General features: G+C 39.6%; 1 protein-coding gene across 3 annotated transcripts in view; it reads left to right on the plus strand.

Moving 5' to 3' along the window:
- Window positions 1–25,937, plus strand: part of FBXL17 (F-box and leucine rich repeat protein 17) — a 394,310-nt gene that overhangs the window by 11,971 nt on the left and 356,402 nt on the right. For all 3 annotated transcript variants that reach the window (XM_075932051.1, XM_075932050.1, XM_075932049.1), the window contains exons 3-4: window positions 612–869; window positions 11,724–11,855. In XM_075932051.1, the coding sequence (XP_075788166.1) occupies window positions 612–869; window positions 11,724–11,855 (390 nt within the window). The remainder of the gene's footprint in view (window positions 1–611; window positions 870–11,723; window positions 11,856–25,937) is intronic.

Here is a 25,937-nt window from a genome sequence, read left to right on the forward strand (position 1 = left end):
CACGGGAAGGTGGATTAACTTTGCCAATAGGAGAACCCCTCCCATTGCTGTACTGAGAGTATATACTGAAGAATTACTGTGGTGCAGGTGTAGTGTATTAAGTATAGACAAGTCCTTAGTTTTTTCCCCTTTCCTGTTCAGGGTGTAAGCAGGCCATTTAAAATTATAGCTTTAACCGTCGTCATGGTTTGTGGCATAACTCTTAGAAAGATAACTGGCAAGTTAATAGCAGTAATCCATGCTTGGAATCTATATAAAAATCTAAACATTTAACTTCCTTATTTAGGCAAATGCTTCCTGCTGCCATAGTACTAAGGTATTTATTAGGGATGTGAACGGGTGACAGATAAACCAGCCGTCAGGAGAAGTCTCGCTCCAGCAGCCTGCCACAGGCGGTGGACTGTTCCAGCCCTGCCTGTGCCATGGGGTCCAACATCAGTTAACTGCTTAAACATAACATTTAACGGGTTAACTGATTTAAAAGGGATTTGACATCCTAATATTCACATATGACACCTCCTCCTCCATTACTCTGTATATACTTGTTTTTTAATTCAAGTACTACCAGATAAATGACAATATTAAATTGAGGATTTGAATTTTGTTGACAGGTTACTGATGAATTGCTGGAAAAAATTGCATCAAGAAGCCAGAACATATCTGAAATCAATATTTCTGATTGTCGCAATGTATCTGATACAGGAGTATGTGTGCTAGCATTTAAATGTCCTGGACTTCTAAGATATACTGCCTACAGATGTAAACAACTTTCCGACACATCTATCATTGCAGTTGCCTCACAGTGTCCTCTGCTTCAGAAAGTACATGTAGGCAATCAAGACAGACTCACTGATGAAGGACTCAAACAGGTAATCTTTAATTTTTGTCTAAAATACCAAGTTGATCCTGTGTTTTGAAGCAGAATTACGTGGTGATGACTAACTTCCTTCTAAAACCAGGCTAGTCTTTCCCAGCTGTATGAAGATTACTAATAAAGGAATATATAAGGAGCTCAGGAAATGTTTGTTTGTTTGTTTGTTTGTTTGTTTTTTTCTCATAAAGACTTTGCGTACTAGAAATGTTATTTGGAAGGTCTGGTCTGGTATAATGTAAATAGAATATCTTGCAAAATACACACACAAAGGTAAAAGTAACCTGTTGCTCTTTAGCCCATTAAATTTCTCCAGCAGTTGCTCTTCTAGAATTTCAAGGGCATTTGTTGCATAGTTCTTTCAGGAAATAGGACTACTATAAGAAACTCATGCCCTAATTTTTGCAGGATGCAGGAGTTAGGAACTTTGCCTCAGGATTGGAATTATTTTTTTCTTCTGTATTCTCACATAAATATAATGGCCTTTGATTTTTCCTTTTGCAAGTTAAAAGAGTATTCTATTAACTAGGTGTATAGAGATGTTCCACTTTTAAAACTATATGAAGTAACTTTTCACTTTCCAATCAAGATGAAAAAAAATTCTGCTTCTGAAATGACAGTTAAAAGAACCTACTTTGGGAGATTTCTGAAGCTGAAACCTAGTTAAAGCAAAGGAAGACCTTTGAAGGTGATGGTTGAATTGAACGTTGGGGAAGAAGTCAAGATTACTCAACTTCAGCAATACACTGATCTTACCAAGAGATGCTTATTTCCCCTTCTACTCTTTGAGATCAGTTGCCTAAAAGATTACATTAATTCAAGTTTTTGGTACAACTGATATCAAACACAAGAAGTATCAGGACAGATTCTGGAGCCTGGCAGGATCTGTTAAGTGAAATACTTTTCAGAGTGTAGTTCAGAATTTAAGATTATACATATAAAGCTTGATATTGAAATGAACCTACAAGCATGTCTAATTTTTATACACAGCTACTACGTGGAACAAGTGTCTATTGAACGAGGTAGTAAGCAAAGAAAGTCATCTTCAGTTTTTGGCTTCAAAGGATTTTTGGTATTCTCTTCAAGGAGTTCCTGGATCACTCTTGTGTCCTAACTCCTCCTAAATCCCAATGTTTGACTCAAAAGGGCTGCTAGGAGCAACACTGAAGTGAGCTGTGTGCTGACCCTAAAGAGGCAGATGAGTAACAGTAAACTAGTATGTAATAGTTTTAGTCAACTGTCTATTATGTATCTGTGCATTCAGTGCTTGTCCATTTTTGAGAAGTTGAGGATATGGAATTACTTATTCTCAGTTTTATAGCTTAATGTTGTTAGGTGGAAGCTATTAACCTTTAAACACAAGTGGGGGTAGGGGCAGTCTTAGTTAAACAGTGACGCAGTATTTGGCTGACAAATGAAATAGCTATGGCTAGGATATATTAAAGAGAGAGAGAGAGAGAGAGAGAGAGAGAGAGAGAGTAAAGTTTGGCTCCTAAATTCATATGTCTATGTAGTTACCTGTTTGTTTTCCTACAAGTTGACATAGGAGTTGGAAAAATGTACTGCATGAACTCTTACATGGGCTGTGCAGTTGAACTCATTTGCAATTTAAGTAGGTAAAAATGGAGGGAGATATGACGTTTGGATTTTTCCAGAACTGTAATATCTACTCAATTTTTACATCTTTCATTATATCAGGCACTGTGGCTATTGAATTGCCTTCAGTTTAGGCATGTATATACTTGGCTGCACATATGTGAACTGTAAATCAGGATAAAAAGCTAAGTATCTTTAAAAGGAAAGTGTAAGTATGCAGCCTTCCCATTACAGTTTTATGTGACAACCCATTTTAGCTGAGGCTGACCACTGAAACAACTTTTTATATAAAGAGAAGAGGTGACACATTTTTATAATCTTAGATTTAAAAAAAAAGTGACTAGGGGTTTTTGGTGGTGGGGTTTTTTTTTTCCTCCCGTCAATGTGAGAACTTCAAGTACCCTATTTTTCAAACATATTGAGTTCTCAGTCTCTGAAAATCAGTCCCCTTTAAGGTTCCTTAAGTTAGGAAACCAGAAGGGGCAATCTCAAATTCTCTAATTACATGAGAAAATATTGGGGATATAACAGTAACTGTCCGTGCTCAGATGTCCAGTCATGATTTGAAAATCATAGCCCAGAAACCATTTTTAATGGTGGTTAAGTTTCTGATTGTAGACAGGACTTGAGTAATCTTAAAGTTAGACATTGAACTTCTTAAATACTCCTAGGCGGTTTTGTTGCAAAATGAAGATATTTAACAGACTTGATGTATCTGTCTTGAAAAGACAACTTTTCCTCAGTCAGTTCTTGAGGGCTGTTATTTTTTCCTATCGCAGACTGCAGAAGATGCATCTGATTTGCCTTGGTCCACAAACATTTCCAGTGAAGGCCATTTCCTTCATATGTGGTCACTTAAGCAAAGATGTGCATTGACATACTTTTTGTTCTTGCACTCCAGATGGTTCTTGGGTACTTCTGTTATTAACAAGCAGTGTATACCCAAATAGCTATGCCTTTCCTTCACTACCATGGAGACCTTATTAGAATCTCATTCTATTCTGTACCAGAAACTCAAAGTGATTTATAAATTATGTAGTTTAAGTTTGTATATCATTGTGTTCTCTTGGTAATTTGTTAATTATGCTTTAATGTTCTTAGACTGAGGGCAGTTTGAGGTCTATCACTCAGGAATAAGACTTCTTCATAGAGGTTATGACTTGGGCAAGGTTTCAAGAGTCCTTCCAGAGAGGAGGTGGTGTTTGTGTGTTATTTATTGATTTATTTTTTTATTCACCAAGATGTTTCACCCATGACATAAGTCCAGGTTCTGATGCAGGCAACTTACTTCAGATAGTGAGGATGATAACAAATGAATATTTTGACTGGGGACTTGAATTCCTCAGACTGGTTAGTGCAAGTTCAGTGGTGTCCACAGGAATGTCATAAGTGTATTAATGGTTGAGATAGCTAAGTAACCTGATGAAGCTTGTTGGTTACAAATTTCAGTAGAAGGCTGTCATTAGTGATAACGTCACAGCTACGTCTATGTGAAGAGGTAAGACAAAGGGTGTGTCTAGACTACAGAGTTTTGTCGACAAAAGTGGACTTTTGTCGACAAAACTAAACGTGCGTCTACACTACCGCTGAGTTCTGTTGACATAACGTCGACAGAACTCGGCAGTTTTGTCGATGCTGGTAAACCTCATTTTACGAGGCATAACGCCTTTTGTCGACAGAGTTCTGTCGACAGAAGGTGTTACTGCATCTAGGATTGTGTCTAAACTACAGGGTTTTGTTGACAAAGCAACTTGCTTTGACAACAGAACTGAATGTAGTCTAGATGCTCTTTGTCGACAGAAGCTTTGTCGACAGTATCTGTGGACACAACTTCTGTCGACAAAAGCCTGTAGTCTAGACGTACCCAAAGAGTCACCTTTTGTATTTGTCAGAGAAACTGTTTCCTCTGGGAACTTTCATAAGAAAGATATCTTTTTTTCATAGCAGATTAAAAAGTGATCACTTGAAATAGCACTCTTTCACCAGTGACTTTTTGTCTGCTGACCGAAATTTGCCTAACTACAGACTATTTTGCCAGGCAGAAGTAAAAGAGCCTCTTAGCCTGTCCCAATTTGACCATTGGTCTTATGTACATGGAAGTAAAGTATATTGGCACCTCCTATGTACATGGAAGTAAAATATATTGTAAGCTGCCACATTGTGCTCTCTAAATCTAAGTTTTAATTGTGAGTGTAACTTATGCAATAATATGTCTGTTTGCAAATCTCAGTCTGTTTGCCAAAAAAAAAAAAGTTTCAAGAGCTATCTTGTTCACCTAAGTCAAGTGTCCTTATGATTGTAATGTCAGCATAAGCGATGAGGAGTTTTGTGGCACTTCATAGACTAACAGATTTATTGGAGCATAAGCTTTCATGGGCAAAGACCCACTTCGTCAGATGCATCTGATGAAGTGGGTTTTTGCACATGAAAGCTTATGCACCAATAAATCTGTTAGTCTATAAGATGTCACAAGACTCCTCATTACTTTTGCAGTGCCCACATAGTTACCCAAATGGAATGTAAGAAGGGAGATAAAGCTTCATGGTATATTACAGTGGTATAAATCTCCTTTGCAAATCATAGAATACTAGAACTAGAAGGGACCTCGAAAGGTCAAGTCCAGTTGCCTGCCCTCATGGCAGGATCCAGTATCATTTAGATCAGTGGTGCCTAAATTGTTGGGGCTGCACACACACCAGGGGCGAAGCCGCGGGCACCGCATTGGAGACCACTTGTCTGGACCATCCCTGATGATAGATGTCTATCCAACTTGCTTTTAAATACAGGCAGTCCCCGAGTTACGCGGATCCGCAGTTACGAACGGGGCCCTCCCTCTCCCTGGTCTCCAGCAGACCAGGGAGAGGAAGCAAAGCGGCTGAACACGCGGGCAGCGGACAGCCCAGACGCGTCTGGGCTGTCCGCTGCCCGCGTGCTCCGCTGCTTTGCTCCCCGTCCCCCTGGTCTGCAGACCAGGGGGACGGGGAGCAAAGCAGAGCAAAGCCATGGAGCCCGAGGGCAGCAGGACAGCCACGGCGCATCTGGGCTATCCCGCTGCCCCCGTGCTCCGTGGCTTTGCTCCGGACGCCTGTGGTACAGCAGCTGGGGCGCTGCCGGTTGGTCCTGTAGCGCCTCTCTGGGCGCTACTGGACCAACCCGGCAGCACCCCAGCTGCTCTGCCCCAGGCGTCCTGATTCAGCCACTGCTGGTCAGTTTCAGCAGCGGCTGAATCAGGACGCCTGGGGCAGAGCAGCTTGGGTGCTGCTGGGTTGGTCCAGTAGCGCCGAGGAGAGGCAGCGCTACTGACCAACCCAGCAGCACCCCAGCTGCTGTGCCCCAGGCGTCCCCAAGTCAGCCGCTGCTTAAACTGACCAGTGGCTGACTACAGGAAGCCCCTCCCCCGGGCTTCCTGGAATCAGCCGCTGATGAGTTTCAGCAGCAGCTGACTTGGGGATGCCTGGGGTTCTTAAGTTGAATCTGTATGTAAGTCAGAACTGGCGTCCAGATTCAGCTGCTGTTGAAACTGATCAGTTTCAGCAGTGGCTGAATCTGGACGCCAGTTCCGACTTACATACAGATTCAACTTAAGAACAAACCTACAGTCCCTATGTTGTACGTAACCCGGGGACTGCCTGTACACTTGAGAAAATCTGGAAGGCAGTCCAATTAATTTCAGAATCTTGACAGCACTGTGTGTGTTGTGGGGTCTGTCTTTTACTTTAACTCCAGCATAATAGTGCGCATATTACTGGGATAGGTAGAGCTTTTCAAATTTTGGAGACTTTCCTAACTCAGCATGAGGGAGCTTTAGGCTTGCCCTTTTTTCCCTGACTGGAAGAGTGGTGGGCCTCTGGCCTGTCATCTGTAGCAGATATTGCCAGACTCTTGCATCCAGAAAATGGTGGATAGAGTATTTCCCAGAGTGACTTCAGGTATAGTTGCAAATCTGTGATCATGGGTGGGTTGGAGGTCTATGGTATTGGTTACATTCTGATCAGATAACTCCTGACTGGATTTTTCAGAATTAAAACTATGGAGATACTGCTTATGACAACTATCCACATGGTGAGGCAGCCAAGAACTCTCTTACAGTCCACATAGAGTTTCCCCTTGTGGATATCCCCAGTCTTCTGTATTGGGCCCATCCTGTGGATCCCATGTGCTTTCAAGCCACTGGGAATGAGTATCATCCAGACACTGTCTTTTTCTCTTGAATTCTAGCTCTCTGGCACACTCTCTTGGGTATAAACTCCCTGTCTGGAACCCCCAATTAGGCTAGTTTGCTGCTATAGAACTGCCTTCAGCCCTGACACACGTGTATGTGGCAGGCAGGAGCTAGCTTTTACGCAGGCTCTCCACAAGCACCGGCTCCCACCTGTTCCTTCCACCCTACTCCCCTCCCCTCCTCGCTGCTGATTGAGATACAGAGGCAGTGGCGTGAGGAGCAGGCTGCTCTGCAGGAGTCAGCATGCACAGAGTGTTGGCTTCTGTTTCTTCCCTCCCGTCCCCATGGCTACCTCTGATACAGAGGCAGTGGGGTGAAGAGGAGGTTGTGTGTAACTATGAGGGTTAACCAATGAGCCCAGACTCGTTCATTAACAGTGTACATGAATACACATTTACATCCCTGTTCCCCAGTAGCTAATATATGTTCTCCCCTGAGGTACATCCATGTGGGCATTCTGATTTATAGTTTGTCCGGGGACAGCATGACAGATGAAGGTGTCAAGCTGTGTGAAGTGTCTGCTTTTAATTTATGATTTCAGATTGTTGTTAGGAAATTCTTATTATATTTTGGAAGCCTTTTTCTGTATATGGCATCCACCATTTACTGATGGGTAATCTAGCATTTTTCTCCCAGTCAAGGGACAATGGAGAATTGTTATCCATAATGATTGTGCTCTGACCTAACAAAAAATACACTAAGGAGGTTTCCTTAGTGGGGAAACTAGTTTGACCAAGTTTTTCTGAAGAGGGATGGTGAATGGGGGAGAGTGGAAAATCACGAGGAACAGAGAATAGATGTGTTGGTGAGGAATATATAAACTTCAGAAACTGAGACATTGAAGAAATTGGCAGGCGAGAGGAAGAGATGGGCATATTTTCCCAGGCTGCATGAGAAGTCTGGTTGAAGGTCAAAAACTAACTGATCTAGAAAGCTTCATGATTTTGAAGAAAAACCATGAGTTGCTGGAGAGAGACTATCAATGCCTGGAAGGACTCTATAAAAATTCAGAGACCTTTCCAGAGTGATGAGGAACCTGAGGCTGGGAAATGCATGAATATGTGTGTTGTTTTGTGTAGATGTGTGTATTTCTCACCCTATCTATGTAAATCTACTGGTATTCTTAAACTGATGTGCAAAATCTGTGCGCTTGCTGACTTTCACTGTTGTGTGATCTGGAATTTGAGCATTAAACCCAGAGTGCCTTTATTACCAGGAGAGGATGCACTTAAAAAGAGTGGGCAATGTTGGGAAGGGAGTGTCATAGAAACCTAATCCTGATCCTAATCCTGATCCTGCAACCTAAGCATTTGGATTGCAGAGTCTCTGCTCTCAGAAAAATGTCTTACACAGAAGGATTGTAACCTGTGTGTGCCAAGGTCCTAAGCCAAGGGTAGTTCTTGGACTTGGTTCAGAGCTAGGAGCATTAAAAACCATGGGTCACGAGGTGGGCACTGAACACAATAGATTGGGGATTTCCTAGTTCCGGGGGCAAGTTGGACAAGCTTTGGAAAAAGAGACACTTAGGGTACATCTACACTGTGAGCTAAAGTCAAATTAAGATACACAACTTCAGCTACGTTAATTTCATCGCTGAAGTCTAAGTAGCTTAACAGGAAGTCGAAGGAAGGATACTCTGTTGACTTCCCTTACTACTTGTGAAGTGAGGGTTACAGAACTCGGAGTAAGAATCCCATTATTTTGAAATAACAGGCTTGCTGCATTGATGTGAAGTAACATTGTGGTGAAGGTATGCCCTTAGAAAAGATGATATGTGCACTTCATGCTTATACAGCACAGAGGAGAGACAGCTAAAGCAAAAGAAGAAAAAGCAGTGTATCTTCCTTTTTTTGGAGATGGCATGGTTCTCTGGGGAAGAAAACATCTCTTTAATCAGTCTGTGATGTCTTTGCTTGCTTCTTTACTTAGGTTAAGATTTTCTGTGCCCTAGTTCTTGAAGTCCTTCTTCCACCTGGATTGATGATCATATTTCAGCTTCTCATGTACTTAGTTTTTTGCCATGAAATAGAGGTTCTAATCTGCGCTGACTGTTATGAATACAGTTGATGTCCATGAAATGAAATGAAATTCACAACTAGGCAAAGACATTCTCCAAATTGTCAGTGTCCTCTCCAGGTTAGTTTAAATCTCCTTCAGTAATGTTAGTCTAATTTTCAGTTACGGCAAATAGTGACCATTTCGAGTACATGGAAAAAAATGGGGAACGTTAGAAAAAATAATTAAAACAGTATTCCCAATATCAAATGATAATGCATCAGTCCACAAAAAGAAATCATTACTTGGTGTTTAAGAATGAGATCCAAAGTAAAATCTTAAGGGTTGTCTGTGTTTGTGTGGTGGTTTTTTTTCCCCCCATTTGCCTCTTGTTACCTGCATCTTTCGGATACTTACGAGATACACATTTTTTCCAGACTTTTTCTCTGCAACTATAAGGCCGTGGGACTTGGTTTTTGTTCTGTATGAGATCTGAGATTGCCACCTGCTTTCAGTAAAATATTAAATGTTCGGAGACATTTAATAGCGTTTCCAGAGCTTGCAACAGAAGCTAACTTCTTTCATTACAGCTTAGTTTAAAAAATATATACATTGGCTGAATGTGGTTAGTGACTTAACACTGCCGAAGGACAGCAAGCTAGCTCCTAAAAAATGTTTCTCAAATTTTAAAAAAGTAACCTGACTTAGATTTTAAAATCCTCATAATTTCTGCCCCCACAGTTCAAGTGCTGTAAGTGTAGGGAAGATACACTTCATTGTGTGTGAAATAGAAAAGTTGAATCCTTCTTAAAGGGGAAAAATTGAACCTTGGCCTTAATCAAGACACTATTATTTCTCTATAGAATGCATAAACATATTGTAGCTGCAGTCCTGAATGGGAGTACACAACTTCTTTAATTGCATATTGCGGGAGCTTCTAAGAGGAACAAAAGTTTTTTGTTTAGATGCTTCCATGTGAGTTTTTACAAAATGGACTAATCAACAAGAGCATTTTTCTGACTTGTTATGCAGGAAATGCAAGTGCATTATCTGGGGCATTTAATATTCTTTGGCTCTTCTCCATCAATGAAGGAAATAACAATGGAAAGGAAAAAGAACAGGTATAAAAAGAATACAGGCAGTCCCCGGGTTACGTACAAGATAGGGACTGTAGGTTTGTTCTTAAGTTGAATTTGTATGTAAGTCAGAACTGGCGTCCAGATTCAGCCACTGCTGAAACTGACCAGCGGCTGACTACAGGAAGCCCGAGGCAGAGTTTCTCTGCCCCGGGCTTCCTGGAATCAGCCGCTGATCAGTTTCAACAGCGGCTGAATTTGGACTCCTGGGACAGAGCAGCTGAGGCGCTGCCGGGTAGGTCCCCACAGCGCCGCACCTCAGCGCTGCGGGGACCAACCCGGCAGCACCCCAGCTGCTCTGCCCCAGGTGTCCCCAAGTCAGCTGCTGCTGAAACTGATCAGCGGCTGATTCCAGGAACCCCGGGGCAGAGCAACTCTGCCTCGGGCTTCCTGTAGTCAGCCGCTGGTCAGTTTCAGCACCAGCTGACTTGGGGACACCTGGGGCAGAGCAGCTGGGGTGCTGCCGGGTTGGTCCAGTAGCGCCGAGGAGCGGCGCTGCGGGACCAACCTGACAGCGCCCCAGCTGCTCTACCCCAGGCGTCGTCGGCGAGAAAAGCCTGGTCTGCTGCGGGGGGGGGGGGGGGGGGCAGTGTGCCCCCCCCCCCCCCAGCAGACCAGGGAAACGCGGGTGGCGGGACTGCTGAGACACACCGGGGTCCCGCCCGCATCCTCCGCGGCTTTGTTCTGCGTCTCCCTGGTCTGCTGGGGGGGGAGGGCTCCCCCCAGCAGACCAGGGAGATGGGGAGCAAAGCCGTGGAGCATGTGGGCAGCGGGACAGCCCAGACGCGCCGCGGCTGTCCCACTGTCAGCGTCCTCCGAGGCTTTGCTCCCCGTTTCCCTTGTCTGCTGGGGGGGAACTTCCCCCCCCCCCCAGCAGACCAGGGAGACGTGGAGCAGCTTTTCTTGCCCCGGAGGACGCGGGCAGCGGGACCGTAGCGCATCTGCGCGTCCCGCCGCTCCCGTCCTCCGGGGCGAGAAAAGCCCCATTCATAACTGGGGATCCAACATAAGTCGAATCCGTGTAACTCGGGGACTGCCTGTACTCTTCAAAATATTTTGAAAGTTTGTTCAACTCATTTGATTACTCTGAAATCAGTCTAGATCATATTTATTAGCGTACACCAAATGTAGATGTACTATACTAAGGAGCTATTGTATCTAAATTTTCTTTACCAGGCTTGTGGAATTGTGTATTGAACCAAGTTCCCTGGTTAATCAATGAATGAGGCTCTGGGAAGATCATGTGTGCCTCTGAACTTTTTGAGGTGATCTAGGCTTTCAGAAATTTTGTTTTTATTTGCCATTGGTTGCTAGGTCTGCAGTTAGTTGCTCTTTTTTTGAACAGCTGCCTATAAAACCCTTATTTTTCTGTTGAGTGGTTACTTTTGCATGTAGCTGTTAAAATTTCTTGTTAGTTGATGATATGAACTTTGGCTATTATGTTTGAGTTTCTCAAGGCTTGGCTGCCATTTGAAACTAAGCTTTAAATATCTAACTTGTAGAATGAAAGAGAAAATTGGTTGATCCTGTCTGCTTTTATTGTTGTTAGATATGCCTCTTGAATCATAAGGAGGATTAGAAGGAATTAAGATTAATTTTAATCTGGTATTTGCAAAAAAATGTCTTTTGAAACAACTGTTTTGGAATTGGCATGGGGCAGAATTGTCCTTGGCAGCTCAAATTTGTTGTCACAAATCTGATTTTCCTAGACAGTGTCGTAAACTTGTTACAGGTTCTTCAATTTCATCATACTATAGGAACAAAACAATATTTTTAACTTGTTTGTGAACAATACTAGTATATCCTTCAGAACAGTGTGTGCTTCAAAAACATGCTACAAATATATTGATATTCTTGTTTTGTTTTTTTTCCTAAGTATTAACCTTAATTTGTTTACTTTCAGCTGGGCTCAAAGTGCAGAGAACTGAAAGACATTCATTTTGGCCAGTGTTACAAGATCTCAGATGAAGGAATGATCATTATAGCTAAAGGATGTCTGAAGTTGCAAAGAATATACATGCAGGAAAACAAATTAGTAAGTACTCGTTGAAATACATGTAGTTTTAAAAATGCTCGTGCTATCCTTTGACCAATCCTATTTCAAATTGTTCAGTATCAACGTTTTCTCTAGGTTTTAAATCTTAATACTAAATAAGTACTATTTTTTCTAAGTTGCTGAACATCATCTTCTCTCCCATTTATGACATTTTCAGATTTCTATAGATAACAGTGTTAACATTCTTTTTTTGGTATGTATTGATTAATTTTCTTTAAGAACAGCATATTAACACCAATCCAGGTAAGTGTGTGTTTTTACAATTAATTGGTCTATCCCACATACTTTTTTTATTATTTTTACACACACACACACACACACACACACAGAGCTTCAGTCTAGGAACAGATTTGTTATAAAACGTTTTCAGGCTTCATACAGAGAGATAAAAACATGTCAAGTCCATGCAAAATCTTAAGCAGTAATTATATTTGTACTAATTTCTAGCTTAACTGAAAGTCATTGTCACTTTCTCTGAACATTCCATATGTGTAAGAACATAAGGAGCACCATACTGGGTCAGACTAAAGGTCCATTTTAGCTCAGTATCTTGTCTGCCAACAATGGTTAATACCAGGTGCCCCCCAGAGGGTAATCCTCATGTGATTAATCCTCATGTAATCCCTCTCCTGTCACCCATTTCTAGAGAAACAGAGGCTAGGCACATGGTTCCTACCCATCTTGACTAATAGCCATTGATGGCCCTAATCTCCATGAATCAATCTAAGTCTTTTTTTTGAACCCTGTTAAAGTCCTAGCCTTGACCACATGCTCTGGCAAACGAGTTCCAGAAGGTTGACTGTGTGCTGAGTGAAGGAAAACTTCCTTTGGTTTGTTTTAAACATGCTGCCTGTTAATTTCATTTGGTGACCACTAGTTCTTATATTGTGGGAATAAGTAAATAACTTTTCCTTATTCACTTTTCCCACTCCAGTCATGGTTTTATAGACCTCTATCATGTCCCTTCTCCTCCCCCCCATAAAAGATGAAAAAGTGAAAAGTCCAAGTCTTTTTAGTCTCTCTTCATATGGGACCCGTTCCACACCCTGAATAATTTTTGTTTCCCTTTTTATGAACCTTTTCCAATGCCAATACATGTGTTGAGATGAGGCAACCACATCTGTATGCAGTACAGTAATTCCTCATTTAACATGTGCCCGCTTAACACGTTTTTGCCATAGCACAATTTTGTGGGAGGAACGTTTTTTGAATTACACAACCGTCCCCGGAATAACACGATTTTCCCCAGTTGGCCCATTGCCAGCGGCTGTGCAGGGCTTCACCTGCCCCCTTGCAAAGCGGCGGAGGGTTCGCTACTCGCCATGCTTTTCCCCGGTGACACCCTTCCCCACCTCCCCCCACGACAAATGCAGTGCGGGTCCTGGCAGACTTGTCACAGGGGCATACTCCCAACCCAATCCCCTTCCTCTCTCCTCCCCTTCCCTTTCCCAGAGCCAAACACCTCCCCTCCCTGCTGTAACCCAGTCCCCTATCTCCCCCAACCTTATGTCCCGGTCCCAACAGACACTACCGCTTGAAACGCAACCCCCACCTGTTCCATTATTTTCAATGGGAAAATTGACCCCACATAACACGTTTTCACTTAACACGATCATTTTCTGAAACCTATCTGTAGTGTTAAATGAGGAATTACTGTATTCAAGATGTGGGCATACCATGATTTTATATAGAGGCAATAAGATATTCTCTGTCTTATTCTCTGTCCCTCTTTTAATGATTCCTAACAAACTATTGGCTTTTTTTTGACTGCTGCTTAGCACTGAGTGGATGTTTTCAGAGAACTCTTCACAATGACTCCAAGATCTCTCTCATGAGTAGCTGTAGCTAACTTACTCGCCATCATATTGTATGTATAGTTGGGATTTTTTTCCCCAATGTCCATTACTTTGTTTATCAACATTAAATTATATTTGCCATTTTGTTTCCAATCACTAAGTTTGGTGAGATCTTTTTGAAGCTCTTCAGTCTGCTTTGGTCTTAACTATTTTGAGCAGTTTGGTATCATCTGCAAATTTTGCTACCTCACAGTTCACTTCTTTCTGTAGGTCATTTATAAGTAACTTGAATAGTTTTTGTAGTGTCTGCAAATACAAAAATTTATTAGTTTAATCTGGAAATGTGCAGCCATTTCTCATGGGGCTCCAGTAGAGCAAATCTCTTGAGGATGATAATAAAGGGAAACAACAACAATGAAAATAATTTCTCAGAATAAGACGGGGTCTTCTGTTATGCAGATATTGGGGGCCATTTCTGAAGTGACAAGTTATTACCATTAAAGCCAGCAACTGCTCAAAGCAGTAAGTTAGAGCAGGTGAGTGCCATGTATTTAGGTGAGCTGCATATTTTGTTCCTAGCCAGTTGAACTTCAACTTAAATTAGGTATATTAAAGCAAGCTGCTCATATGTGCGTGGTATCTAATCTAAAAATAAGTTATACACTGTGGTGAAAGATAGACTAGAAAGAATATTTTGTTGTCGCTGTGAATTATGGGATATAGCAAAAATTAATAGGATTGTCAATGTAGCCCAGAACAACCTAGAAGATGAATATTTCATGGTAAAAATTGGCATTTTCAGTGCAAGTCTGTTTTATTCAAGAACTCGCCTAAGTGTTAAGAGCTAGGACCACAAAATTGGAATGATCAGATTTTGGTTGTTTTTGACTTTCCCCCAGTATAAATAGAGCAAGTTCTAGATAAAAAATTTGTATCCATCTGCAAAAATAAGTTTCAGATCTATCTTATATAGCTACGTCTGTATCCGAGGATGCAGCTACCTGTGGATATAAAGCAAATATCCATGAATTTGCAGGGCTCTGCACGTAAAGAGTACTAGGAATATGAAGGCTGATTGGCTGAGTAATTTGGTGGAATGGAGTCTTCTCAATTAATCCTTAATTAGTGATAAAAACATAGCCATGTTAGTCTGGTGTAGCTGACACAAAAAAATTGGACCTAACCGATTGAGTTATAAGATCAAGAACACCTATTCCTGCTCATCCAGAAATATAATTTATGCTATCGTATGCCGAAAGTGTCCGTCTGCTATGTATGTTGGACAAACGTCTCAGACACTTCGCCAAAGAATCAATGCCCACAAAACAGATATCAGACAGGATCACAAATAAAAAACAGTTTCTTGCCATTTCAACCAGAAAGGGCATTGTTTCAACAACTTGATTACCTACATTCTGCTTCAAAGACCTTTTCACACCAGACTTGAAAGAGAATCCTCTGAACTGTCATTCATGCTTAAATTCAACACTTTACGCCTCGGTCGAAACAAAGATATTAATTATCTTACTCATTACAAAGAGAGCTTCCCCAATTATCACCTCTAATATCATTAGCTCACAGACATTTACCTCCTCCTCCCCTATCCCCCTTCTGTTCTGAAATTTGATTTGTCCTTTTCATGTGTGTTCATTTTTTTTTTTATTTGTATCCTTTGGTATATACTTTTTGATCTGAGGAAGTGGGTCTGGCCCATGAAAGCTCATCACCTAATAAACCATCTTGTTAGTCTTTAAAGTGCTACATAATCCTTTAATTAAGCATTCCATGGTGCTTTAAAAAATTTAAAAAATTGCATTCTGGGTTAGGGATATAAGCTACTCTTTGACTATCCAATAGGCAAAAATTTATCGGATAGTTGAGGGACTAGTCAACTAGTTGTTTCTCTCCCATCCTTGCTGTGGGGGAGAACAGGAGCTGGTTCCGCGAGCACCGTCTCCACAGGGGGAAAGGGGACACAGGAGGTAGCGGGGACTAGGTGTGAGCCAAGAATCAGCTGATTCCTGGCTCGTGCCTAGTCCTAGATGCACCTCTGCTTTTTAGATGTATAAAGAGCTGATAGGGAAGCCTTAAGGATTTATATTAAAATTTGAGAGTATAAAGAAAAGAGGTGCAAAAGCATTTAAATTGTCTGTCTTATGGTGGATATGCTAGTGCACTGCTGACGCATATGGAGAAAAATGATTCAATCATCAAAATAAGCACAAGAGCGCTCTTGTACAAGTAATGGCAGCATCCTGGACTGAGAGAATTTGGGCCCATTACAGTGGAATATATAAAGCTGTAATTTTGTCATCCTTTCATGTCTTAACAAGTTTTACAAGTAGCTTTTCTCTATTTTTAGCTGATGAAGCCTTTGGCCAGCATGTGCTGCAATGTGTGGTGATTGCTTAGAGTAAAGGAATCTTTTCTGTCAGTGATACTACTTTGTTCCTTGATGAGAAGATGGCACAGTGAGGGCACACTTGTAGTCCTAGCCCTGAAAGAGATTGGGAGAATTTGTGATTGTTACCTCCTTTGCCAGGATAGGTCCATTGATCCAGGGCTCCCTGAAAAAGGGAGATTTAATGAACTTATTATTAAAAATATGTGCAGTAGTTAAAATCTCCTATTGTTCATAGAAAAAACCCCAAAAGAGCACTTCCTGCAAGTTGTTGATAGGGGTCAAGAGATGAGTGTTTTGTTTTATAGTGCAGAGTCAAGGAGGTTACGTTTAGGAATCCTTTTAGAACTGAGAGAATACTTGAAAGGGGAGAGGGTCTAGTCCCTCACCAGTTTCCCAATCCGCTTTGCTTTTATTGGGGAACAAATAACTGAACTTTTATCCAGTAAGCAACTGGCAAATATCTCACTGTTTCCTGTCAGTACTAGGGAATCCAACCAGTACTGCTGTAGTGACCTAGCCACACTCAACCAGCCAAATAGCCACATGTGGCTAGTGGCTAGTATTTTGGACACCACGGTACTAGTGTGTGCAATTTTGGCATGTGTCGTTTCAGGTATTTCTTATATACTAGTACATTAGTGAATATACTGAAATAGACTTCTAAAAGATAATGCGTATTTTAGTATGAAATCTCCCTACAGCACCGTGGTAGCTCTTTGCTGAGAAGTGGAGTGACATAGTTTTCACACACACACAAAAAAATGTGGATTATCCATGTAAGGCAATAATGCAGTAGTTATTTCCAGAACAACAGCACTCTATTGGAAAAGTTTGCCTTTTTATTTAATATTTTTCTTGAACAGTATTTTGTTGGTTGTAGACTTTATGACTTGTATAGATATTCATGGTGCAATGCTATGAAATAGTTCAGTATGTTAGGGGAATACTCAAACGCAAAGCTTTCTTCCTAACTATAGTCTGAACTTTTGCTTATTATACAAGGAAATCTTTCCAGTTAACAAGCTTCTATTTTTTTTTGAAATGTTTGTGAGGAAAAAACCCTCCTTATCAGTCTCTCACAGAAATATTAATGATTTTTGGATTTTCATTTAAATATGTTTGGTGACAACCACTTGAATTTCTGTGCAAATGTTCAGTTTCTGAGAGTTCTCTGTAAATACACAAAGTAAAGTTGTGTATTGGCCTTTAGGTGGCAGTATTGACTTTGTAGATAGCAGTAGCAGGTCTTTGTGTCCTTGGTATAACAATAATGAAATGTCATTACACGGATAGTTTTTAAATAATATATTGATGTTGTATGTTGCAGTATCCTTTTAAAACTTTCATATAGGACTCACAGGATGACTATTTTTCATTTAAAAAAAAACATTTAAAAATGTTGATCCTCAGCATATAACAAATGACTTAGCTGACAGTATTTTAAGTCTTGCATGCTTTAGTTGGAAAATTGTTAAAAGCATTTCTCTTTAAATATAGGTCATTTGCTTTGTTTCCAAAACTGTTGTTAAAGAATGGAGGACAGGTGACAAAAGTAGCGGTGTTCAGGGAGTATATTACAAACTGTCTTTTTATAGAGTGAAGTTAGTTAATCATGTAGGATGACAAACATATCCAGGACACGGAGTATACGGAGTAGAAAATAAACATGCTGAGGCTAACCATACCTTATCGTTAGGGAAACTTTTTGGATAGAAATGACTATTATTCTTTGGCTAGACTTTTGAGGTCATATGTCTGTATTCTGAGTGTGGAAGGTGTGAGTTGATGCTTGCTCATAAACCACAAAATGGCACCTTCTTAGGATGTAGGATATTTGGGAATTCAGCATAAACAAGGTGGAATCTCCATCAAATTACCTATATGCTATCAATAGTGAACTGTTAGCATAAGGTGGCACATCAGGAAATTGGAGGAAATCCTTACCAGAACCACATTATTACTGTTCAAAATAAAATGCTGAATGAGATTAATTTTTATTCTATAGCACATGCAAATACAGAACTTAAAATACACAGTATGAGTGAAATGCACATGCACACAAAAATAAGTAAAATAAAATCAAACGACTTTGAAAATTATATCTGAAGAGATATGTTCAGTTACTTTCCAAGTCTAATATACCTTCTACTTCTGAATGACGTGTTGAAACAAATCCTGTGTAATTCCTTGCTATCAGGCAAGTCAATAAGTCCTTAATAATCAGCACCGTTGCATCTTAGGTGCCACCTCATCAAATGTTAACATGTTTTTCATGTTGCATAGTTTGTTCTAAAGGCATTTTGGTATGTGTATGAGGAAAATCTCGCTCACAATGGAGCAAATTTTTAGTCAGTTTGTTTTTCCACTCTCTTTAAATGAGCTTAGTGTTTACCCCAATATGACTCTTCAAAAGTGATAAATTTAACAAGCAAACAAACACTAATTAACTAAAGTGACTTATATATTCATTTCAAATTATTTATATATTCAAATTAAATATGGTTCTTTTGAAACATACCAGATTGACAGCATTGGAAACTGAAGTCCTCTTTTTGTCCACTAAACAGGTACAACGTGAGCAGCAGCAGTGCAAGCTTCTCCACACTGCCCCATCTATGTGCTGCAAACCCTGACCTAGAGGACTCCTCTAGGATGGGTAAGAGTACTTCAGTCTCCATGCTTGTTCAATCGTTACTGAGGCTACCAACAAGAGTACTCATTTGTGATACTCCTTAGCACCAAGAAATGGACTGAAACCACCAGCTCAGTTTTACATTAGCCACCAAACGTCTGTCAGTGGTAATAACTTCAGTTACAGCAGATCTGGGCCATTGGTAGAAAAGCGAAAGGCTCCATGTGCCATTGCCAAAATTCAGAGTCTAATTTTATATGGTAGCTACTTTGTTATACTGTGCACAAGTGTACACATTACAATTACAAGGTTAGTGTTGTGCAGTTTTAAAATGGCTACTTTTAAGGGCCATGATTTAAAAAAAACACCCAGAAACTTCAGGTACATAATTGTACTGCTCTGTACACAGTAAACACTGCCTTTACCTTAGAAATATTTGTAATGGTTTATGTGACTTTGTGGTTTATACTGTGTTACATAAAGTATTTTTTAGGAGCTAAACAATTTAAACTGCAATATATATTGGTTTATGCATTGTGTACCCATTATTTTTAGTACATTGAATATGATCTCAATGCTTTCTTTAGGTAATAAATGGTAGATTAATTTAACAAGACATTGATCTACCTAATGATGCATTTTTTACATAAATTTGTGAACATTTATTATTTATTAGTAACAAAAAAATATAAATAGATTAATATAATTTGTAGTATTTTTTCCATGTTTCAACTTGCTACAGTTTTCCTGGCTGTAAATATTTCACATACACATGAAAAGCTTGATGTATTAATAGAAGAGAAAATTACGTTCAGTAGAACTGGCTTTCTGGTTCAGACAAATAAAAAGTGATGAATACAAAACACTGGTAAAAGTTGTGTAAATGTGGCATGATCCTGAATATTCTTCCATGAACAACATATGAATGTATTTTGCTTACAATTGCATAGATTTAAGCTTTTCTTAATGAGTGTTGATAGGATTGTTGTGACTGCTTTCTAATGTCTGGCACTACATAAACATTGAATTTACCGTGTACAATAATGGATTCTAGTTCTTACATTGTTTAAACCTTAATTTATAAATCATAGAATAATTAGTGCGGTTGAAATAGAAAAACCAAAAATTTAAAGCTGAGTAAGAGCTAAATTCTGCTCTGATGTGAGTAATCTAAGAGTCACACATGTTAATTTAAATGTGTGTAACTGGACTAATCAAGTGAGTAAGATGGAAGAGGCTTATATCTGTATTTATGGAACAGAAGTATTGTTTCCGTTAAAAGATCAATAGGATATTTATTATAAGACAAAGCTAAAATGTAATGATTAATTATTTAAAAATAAAATGCTAAAATTGTTAGTAATTTGAATTGTTGGTTTTTATGGATCAAGGAGAAAAGGTCGCAAAACTAAACTAATAGAAATGTTGCATTGAACAAGTCTGCTCCAAACCAGGGCATTGTTATAGTTGGAAGAATTATTTTATGGAAATTACATATTTTACCTAAGGATATTTGTAAAGGGCCAAGTGTTTCTCCTTAAGAGGCACAATCACCATTTTTGTAAGTTATTAATATAAATTAAAGATTCATTTTTTTTACTAAAATGACCAGAAATAATTTATTAGAAAAAAAATCCCAACTGTATGAACAGAATAACAAGTTTATGTACTATGAAATGGATGTCATACATCTTGCATTAATCTGTAGTCTATGTACTTGATATTTTATTTAAAAATAATCAAAGAATAGAAAATAACGACCATAGTGGGTCATACCAAAGGTCCATCTTGGCCTGTATTCTGTCTTCTGACAGTGGCCAATGCCCTCAACAGGTAACCATCACATGATCTCTTCCCGAGGCTAGGGACACTATTCCTACCTATTCTGGCTAAAAAGTATTGATAGACCTATCCTTCATGAGTTTATCTAATTCTTTTTGAACCCTGATGAAGTCCTGGTCTTCATAACATCCTCTGGCAAGGAGTACTACATGTTGACTGTGCACTGCATGAAGAAATTGTTCCTTTTGTTTTAAACCTACCTATTAATTTCATTTAGTGACACCTATTATCTTACAGGAACAAGTGAGTATTTTTTCCTTATTCATTTTCTCTATACTTGCTCTGATTTTACAGACCTTTATCATAGCCTCTCTTAGTCTCCTCTTTTCTAAGCTGAAAAGTCCCACTCTTTTTAATCTCTCTTCCTCTGGTACCCATTCCAAACCCCTAAACATTTAGTAGCCTTCTCTGATTTTTTTTCCATTGCCAAGATACCATTTTTTGGATGAGGCGACCACATGTGTATGTAGTATTGGACCTGAATGGGTTTGACAGCTGGATATGAAGCCCCTTTGGTTACTTGAACATACGTATTTACTTATAGCCCAGATCAGTGGTAATCAAAAGTCACTAAAGTTTATAAATGAGAATTCTGTACTATTAGAGTTATTTTTAACAAGGGGATTCTGCAGGTGCATGTGGTTGAGTGAGAAACAGACTGTTTTAGCATTTCTTAAGTACTTGACATCTTTAAAACATTGTACAAACAATAACCTTCTCAATAAAATCCTGTGACCTAAGTTTTATCTCCATTTTATGGATGAGGATAAATGAAAGAGAGGGTGAGAAGTTCCAGAAGCAGCAAAATCAGTCAGTACCAGAACTGGTACTTGAACTTGTGAATTCTTTCTATCCTGGCCTGCATCTAGTCTGTTGAAACATTTACCTACCTATAAAACGTAAGGGCAAACTTTTATAACTTGGGATCCCAACGTGAGGCACATACATAAAAATGACCTGGCAATTCAGAGTAGCCATCAATCAGACCTTCTGCATTGATTCTAAAAAGCAAAGAAATTGTACAGCGATGGGAGAATAATGCTTCTGAAAATCAGTATATTTTTATTTTAGTATTTGTCTATATACTCCCATGCTTGGAAAAACTTGATGTTAGTTTCCTATATTGCAACTAAATGAAAGAACTAATCAAATATTTCCTTTTAGTGTAACAATGTCTTCTAGTTGCAGACACCACTGACAAACTCTTAATTTGTGATTCTCCATTTACACAGCCATAATCTTGACCCATTATGTATTGCTAAAATTTCTCGACCATTCACTTAAAAGTGAGCAATGAATCAAAACAGTTAATGTTACTTGGAGTGAGCTATAGTGCTGTTTGTTGAAAAGAGATCGCAGATAGGTTGCTGTGAAGCAAGTCCTTATAAGTACTAGTATCATTTCTTTAAAATGATAGCAATTTGCATTTATCAAAGGTGATATAAATTGTGCTTTTTATTTGAACAAAGCACAGACAAGATTATGAAAAAATGTCAAACACATCTTCCTACTTAAACAATTCCAACAAATATCAGTAAACATTCTTTTTGCTTTGTGAAGCTTGGTAAATGATGATATTTTTTCCTTGCCTCTGCTTTCTCAAGTAGAGCTTCAGTGCTTTCTTTCCTCAGAGGAGATGCTGATCATCACCATAGGTAGGGGAGAGCTTGGGACTGTAACAGAGTAGCCTCAATTGTTTAGCCTACCAATTACTAATGGATGAAACGTCTCTCTCTCCATCCATGCCCATGATGTGCACCTATAACTGCAATAGCTAAACACGATGTGCAGTCATGATCTTTTAGATTTGTTGTGAGATGATGATTTTAGCACAATTACTACTGCAGAGTTGGGCGCAGGTAATGTTGTCATATGCACAATAAAGTTCATGGATTGACTGGAAATGGAGACTGAACTATTGTGTCAGTGTTGGAAGTAGTTACTCCTAAATCAAGGTGAAACCTCTTCACTTCCTTTATTCATTGTTATGAACAACAGCACCATCTGTCACCCAGGTTTGCAACGTTGGGTTCCTATTTTATGCTTCACTTTATTTCTGACCATACTTTCAGGTTACCACCATGTTTTGCCACTTGGTCAACATAGTCTTCCCTGCGCTGTCCAGATCAAATCCCAGTCAAATACAGGGAGGTATAGTCATAGTTCCACTATCACCCTTTCCTGCTCCCTTTGTGATGCCAATGTTGTCTTCAGGGAGCAAAAGGCTAGCTTCGAGGCCACTCTGCATTCATTACTGTTTGTACTTCTTTCTTCTCCTAGCCTTCATTTTGTATAATTTAGGGCTAGCCAAAGTGTGAATTTCAGAATGTAGGTTTTCTGTACTAAAAAAATCTATGGTATCTCTATTTTAGAGAGGTTGTGCATTTGTGTGTTTGTCTGTTTGTTGAAGAACTTTACCTAAATGGTAAGAGTTAGGATCACCAGATTGCATGTTCAGCTTCCTCTTACCACAACTTAAAGCAAGGTCAGGGTTGTGCCAGGACTATAGCATGTGCGGAGAATATGATTGTTTCACGTCAAGCAGATAGCAGGGACAGTTATACTCATGAATGACCATTGGGGCAGCAAGGGCCCCAGCCCCAGGGAGTGGTTGCTGGTTGGCAGCACAACTCCTACTGGTCTAGGCTGCCCTCTTGGGAGCAGCTGCCAACTGTGCCATGCGGCCCTGCCACTCCAACCTTTCCTCATCCTGCGCTGGACCTGGGCAATGTCAGCTAAAACTTATAGTACTGTTATAAATTGTTTGTGCTGCATCAGGCTCACAACTGCTTCAGCAAGTTATTCTTCACCATTGTAGTGCTAGTGTAAATCAAAAGTGCTAGTGTCTGTAGTTGCATTGTTGCAATTAATTTCTCTCTCTTAGTCTAACAAGACTGAAGAAGAAAGAAGTCTGTGAATGAAGGAAATCCTATTGTTGGTGAATAAACAAAGCATTTTTCAAAATTTAATATCAAAGAAATATTTGTTCAGCATGGGAAATTGCTGCTTCAGATCTGAGCAAGAATTTTGTGTAAGCTTGAAAGCTTATCTCTTTCTCACTAACAGAGATAAGAAAATACATTCTCTCACCCACTTTGAGTGTCTAATATCCTGGGACCAAACTGGCTACAGCAACACTGCATACAATGAAGAAATACTAATTGTAAGGGGTAGAATATTTTATAGAAAAAAGACAATACTTAATACTGAAATACTATTTAAATATTCACAACGTTATACAATATCAATAGCCACCAAATTATTTAATAGTCTTCAACATTTAGTAGTAGCAAGAGCTAACATTTTGGAAACTGTTCTGGTGCTTGAGTGCGATATAGGTTTGAAACTATTGAAGCTGAAAAGAGCAATACTTTACCTTTTGCATCCAGATAATTTCTCAAATTTCAAAATGTTTGGCATAATCTACATTGCCATAAATGTGCTGAATGTGAGAAGGATTAAAGTGGAGTGCCACAGAAGTAAATTTGCCAAATTTCTAATCTAATATTGTATTCCGGAGTTTCTTACAATAGTGTTGCTAGTGAGTAGCATTAAGCAGCATTGGATCTTTATGCTAAATTATGGATTTTTGAACTGGAACTTGGTTTCAATTCTAACTGGAAATAGTTAATTGTCTAACGATTAAATTATCTTTCTAATAATATGAAAGTCTTAGGTATTGTAAACCTTTGAAAAATCTTGGAGTGCAAGCCACAATGCTTTAGAAGTCTGTGATAGAAATGTAGCCGTGTTAGTCTGGGGTAGTTGAAGCAAAATGCAGGACAATGTAGCACTTTAAAGACTAACAAGATGGTTTATTAGATGATGAGCTTTCGTGGGCCAGACCCACTTCCTCAGATCAAATAGTGGAAGAAAGTAGTCACAACCATATATACCAAAGGATACAATTAAAAAAAATGAACAAATATGAAAAGGACAAATCACATTGCAGAACAGAAGGGGGATGCGGGGGGGTGGGAAGGGGGAGGAAGGAAGGTAAGTGTCTGTGAATTGCTGATATTAAAGGTAGGGAGAGTGGGATGTTTGTGAGTTAATGGTATTACAGGTGATAATTGGGGAAACAGTCTTGGTAATGGGTGAGAAAGTTCAAAGTCTTGTTAAGTCCTTGTTGGCAAGTGTCGAATTTTAACATGAATGACAGTTCAGAGGATTCCCTTTCAAGTGCAGATGTAAAAGGTCTTTGTAGCAGAATGCAGGTGGCTAAGTCATTTAGAGAGTGTCCTTTCTGGTTAAAGTGGCAAGAAACTGTTTTCTCTTTGATCTTGTCTGATATCTGTTTTGTGGGCATTAATCCTTTGGCGAAGTGTCTGAGATGTTTGTCCAATGTACATAGCAGACGGACACTTTCGGCACATGATAGCATAGATTATATTTCTGGATGCGCAGGAATATGTGTTCTTGATCTTATAACTCACTTGGTTAGGTCCAATAATGGTATCAGCAGAATGAATATGTGGACAAAGCTGTAGAGAAAAACCCACCGACTCATACAGTTACCTACATGCATCCAGCTCCCATCCAGAACACACCACATGATCCATCGTCTATAGCCAAGCCCTTCGATACAACCGCATCTGCTCTAACCCCACTGACAGAGACCAGAAGCTTCAGGATCTCTACCAAGCATTTATAAATCTCAACTACCCACCCAGAGAAATAAAAAAGCAAATTGAAAGAGCCAGACGATACCTAGAAACCATCTACTTCAAGACAGACCCAAGAAAACCAACGATAGAACACCACTTGTCATCACCTACAACCCCCAACTTAAACCTGTCCAACACATTATCAATAAACTACAGCCTATATTGGAACAGGATACCATACTCAAAGAGGCTCTGGGAGACAGACCCATAGTCTCCTATAGACAACCACCTAACCTCAAGATGATTCTTACCAACCACCACAGGACATACCACACTAATACCAACCCTGGTACCTTCCCTTGCAACAAACCCCGTTGCCAGCTTTGTCCACATATTCATTCTGCTGATACCATTATTGGACCTAACCAAGTGAGTTATAAGATCAAGAACACATATTCCTGCGCATCCAGAAATATAATCTATGCTATCATGTGCCGAAAGTGTCCGTCTGCTATGTACATTGGACAAACATCTCAGACACTTCGCCAAAGGATTAATGCCCACAAAACAGATATCAGACAAGATCACAAAGAGAAAACAGTTTCTTGCCACTTTAACCAGAAAGGACACTCTCTAAATGACTTAGCCACCTGCATTCTGCTACAAAGACCTTTTACATCTGCACTTGAAAGGGAATCCTCTGAACTGTCATTCATGTTAAAATTTGACACTTGCCAACAAGGACTTAACAAGACTTTGAACTTTCTCACCCATTACCAA

The sequence above is a fragment of the Pelodiscus sinensis genome, chromosome 6 (genome assembly GCF_049634645.1).
Source record: "Pelodiscus sinensis isolate JC-2024 chromosome 6, ASM4963464v1, whole genome shotgun sequence".
NCBI lineage: Eukaryota > Metazoa > Chordata > Testudines > Trionychidae > Pelodiscus > Pelodiscus sinensis.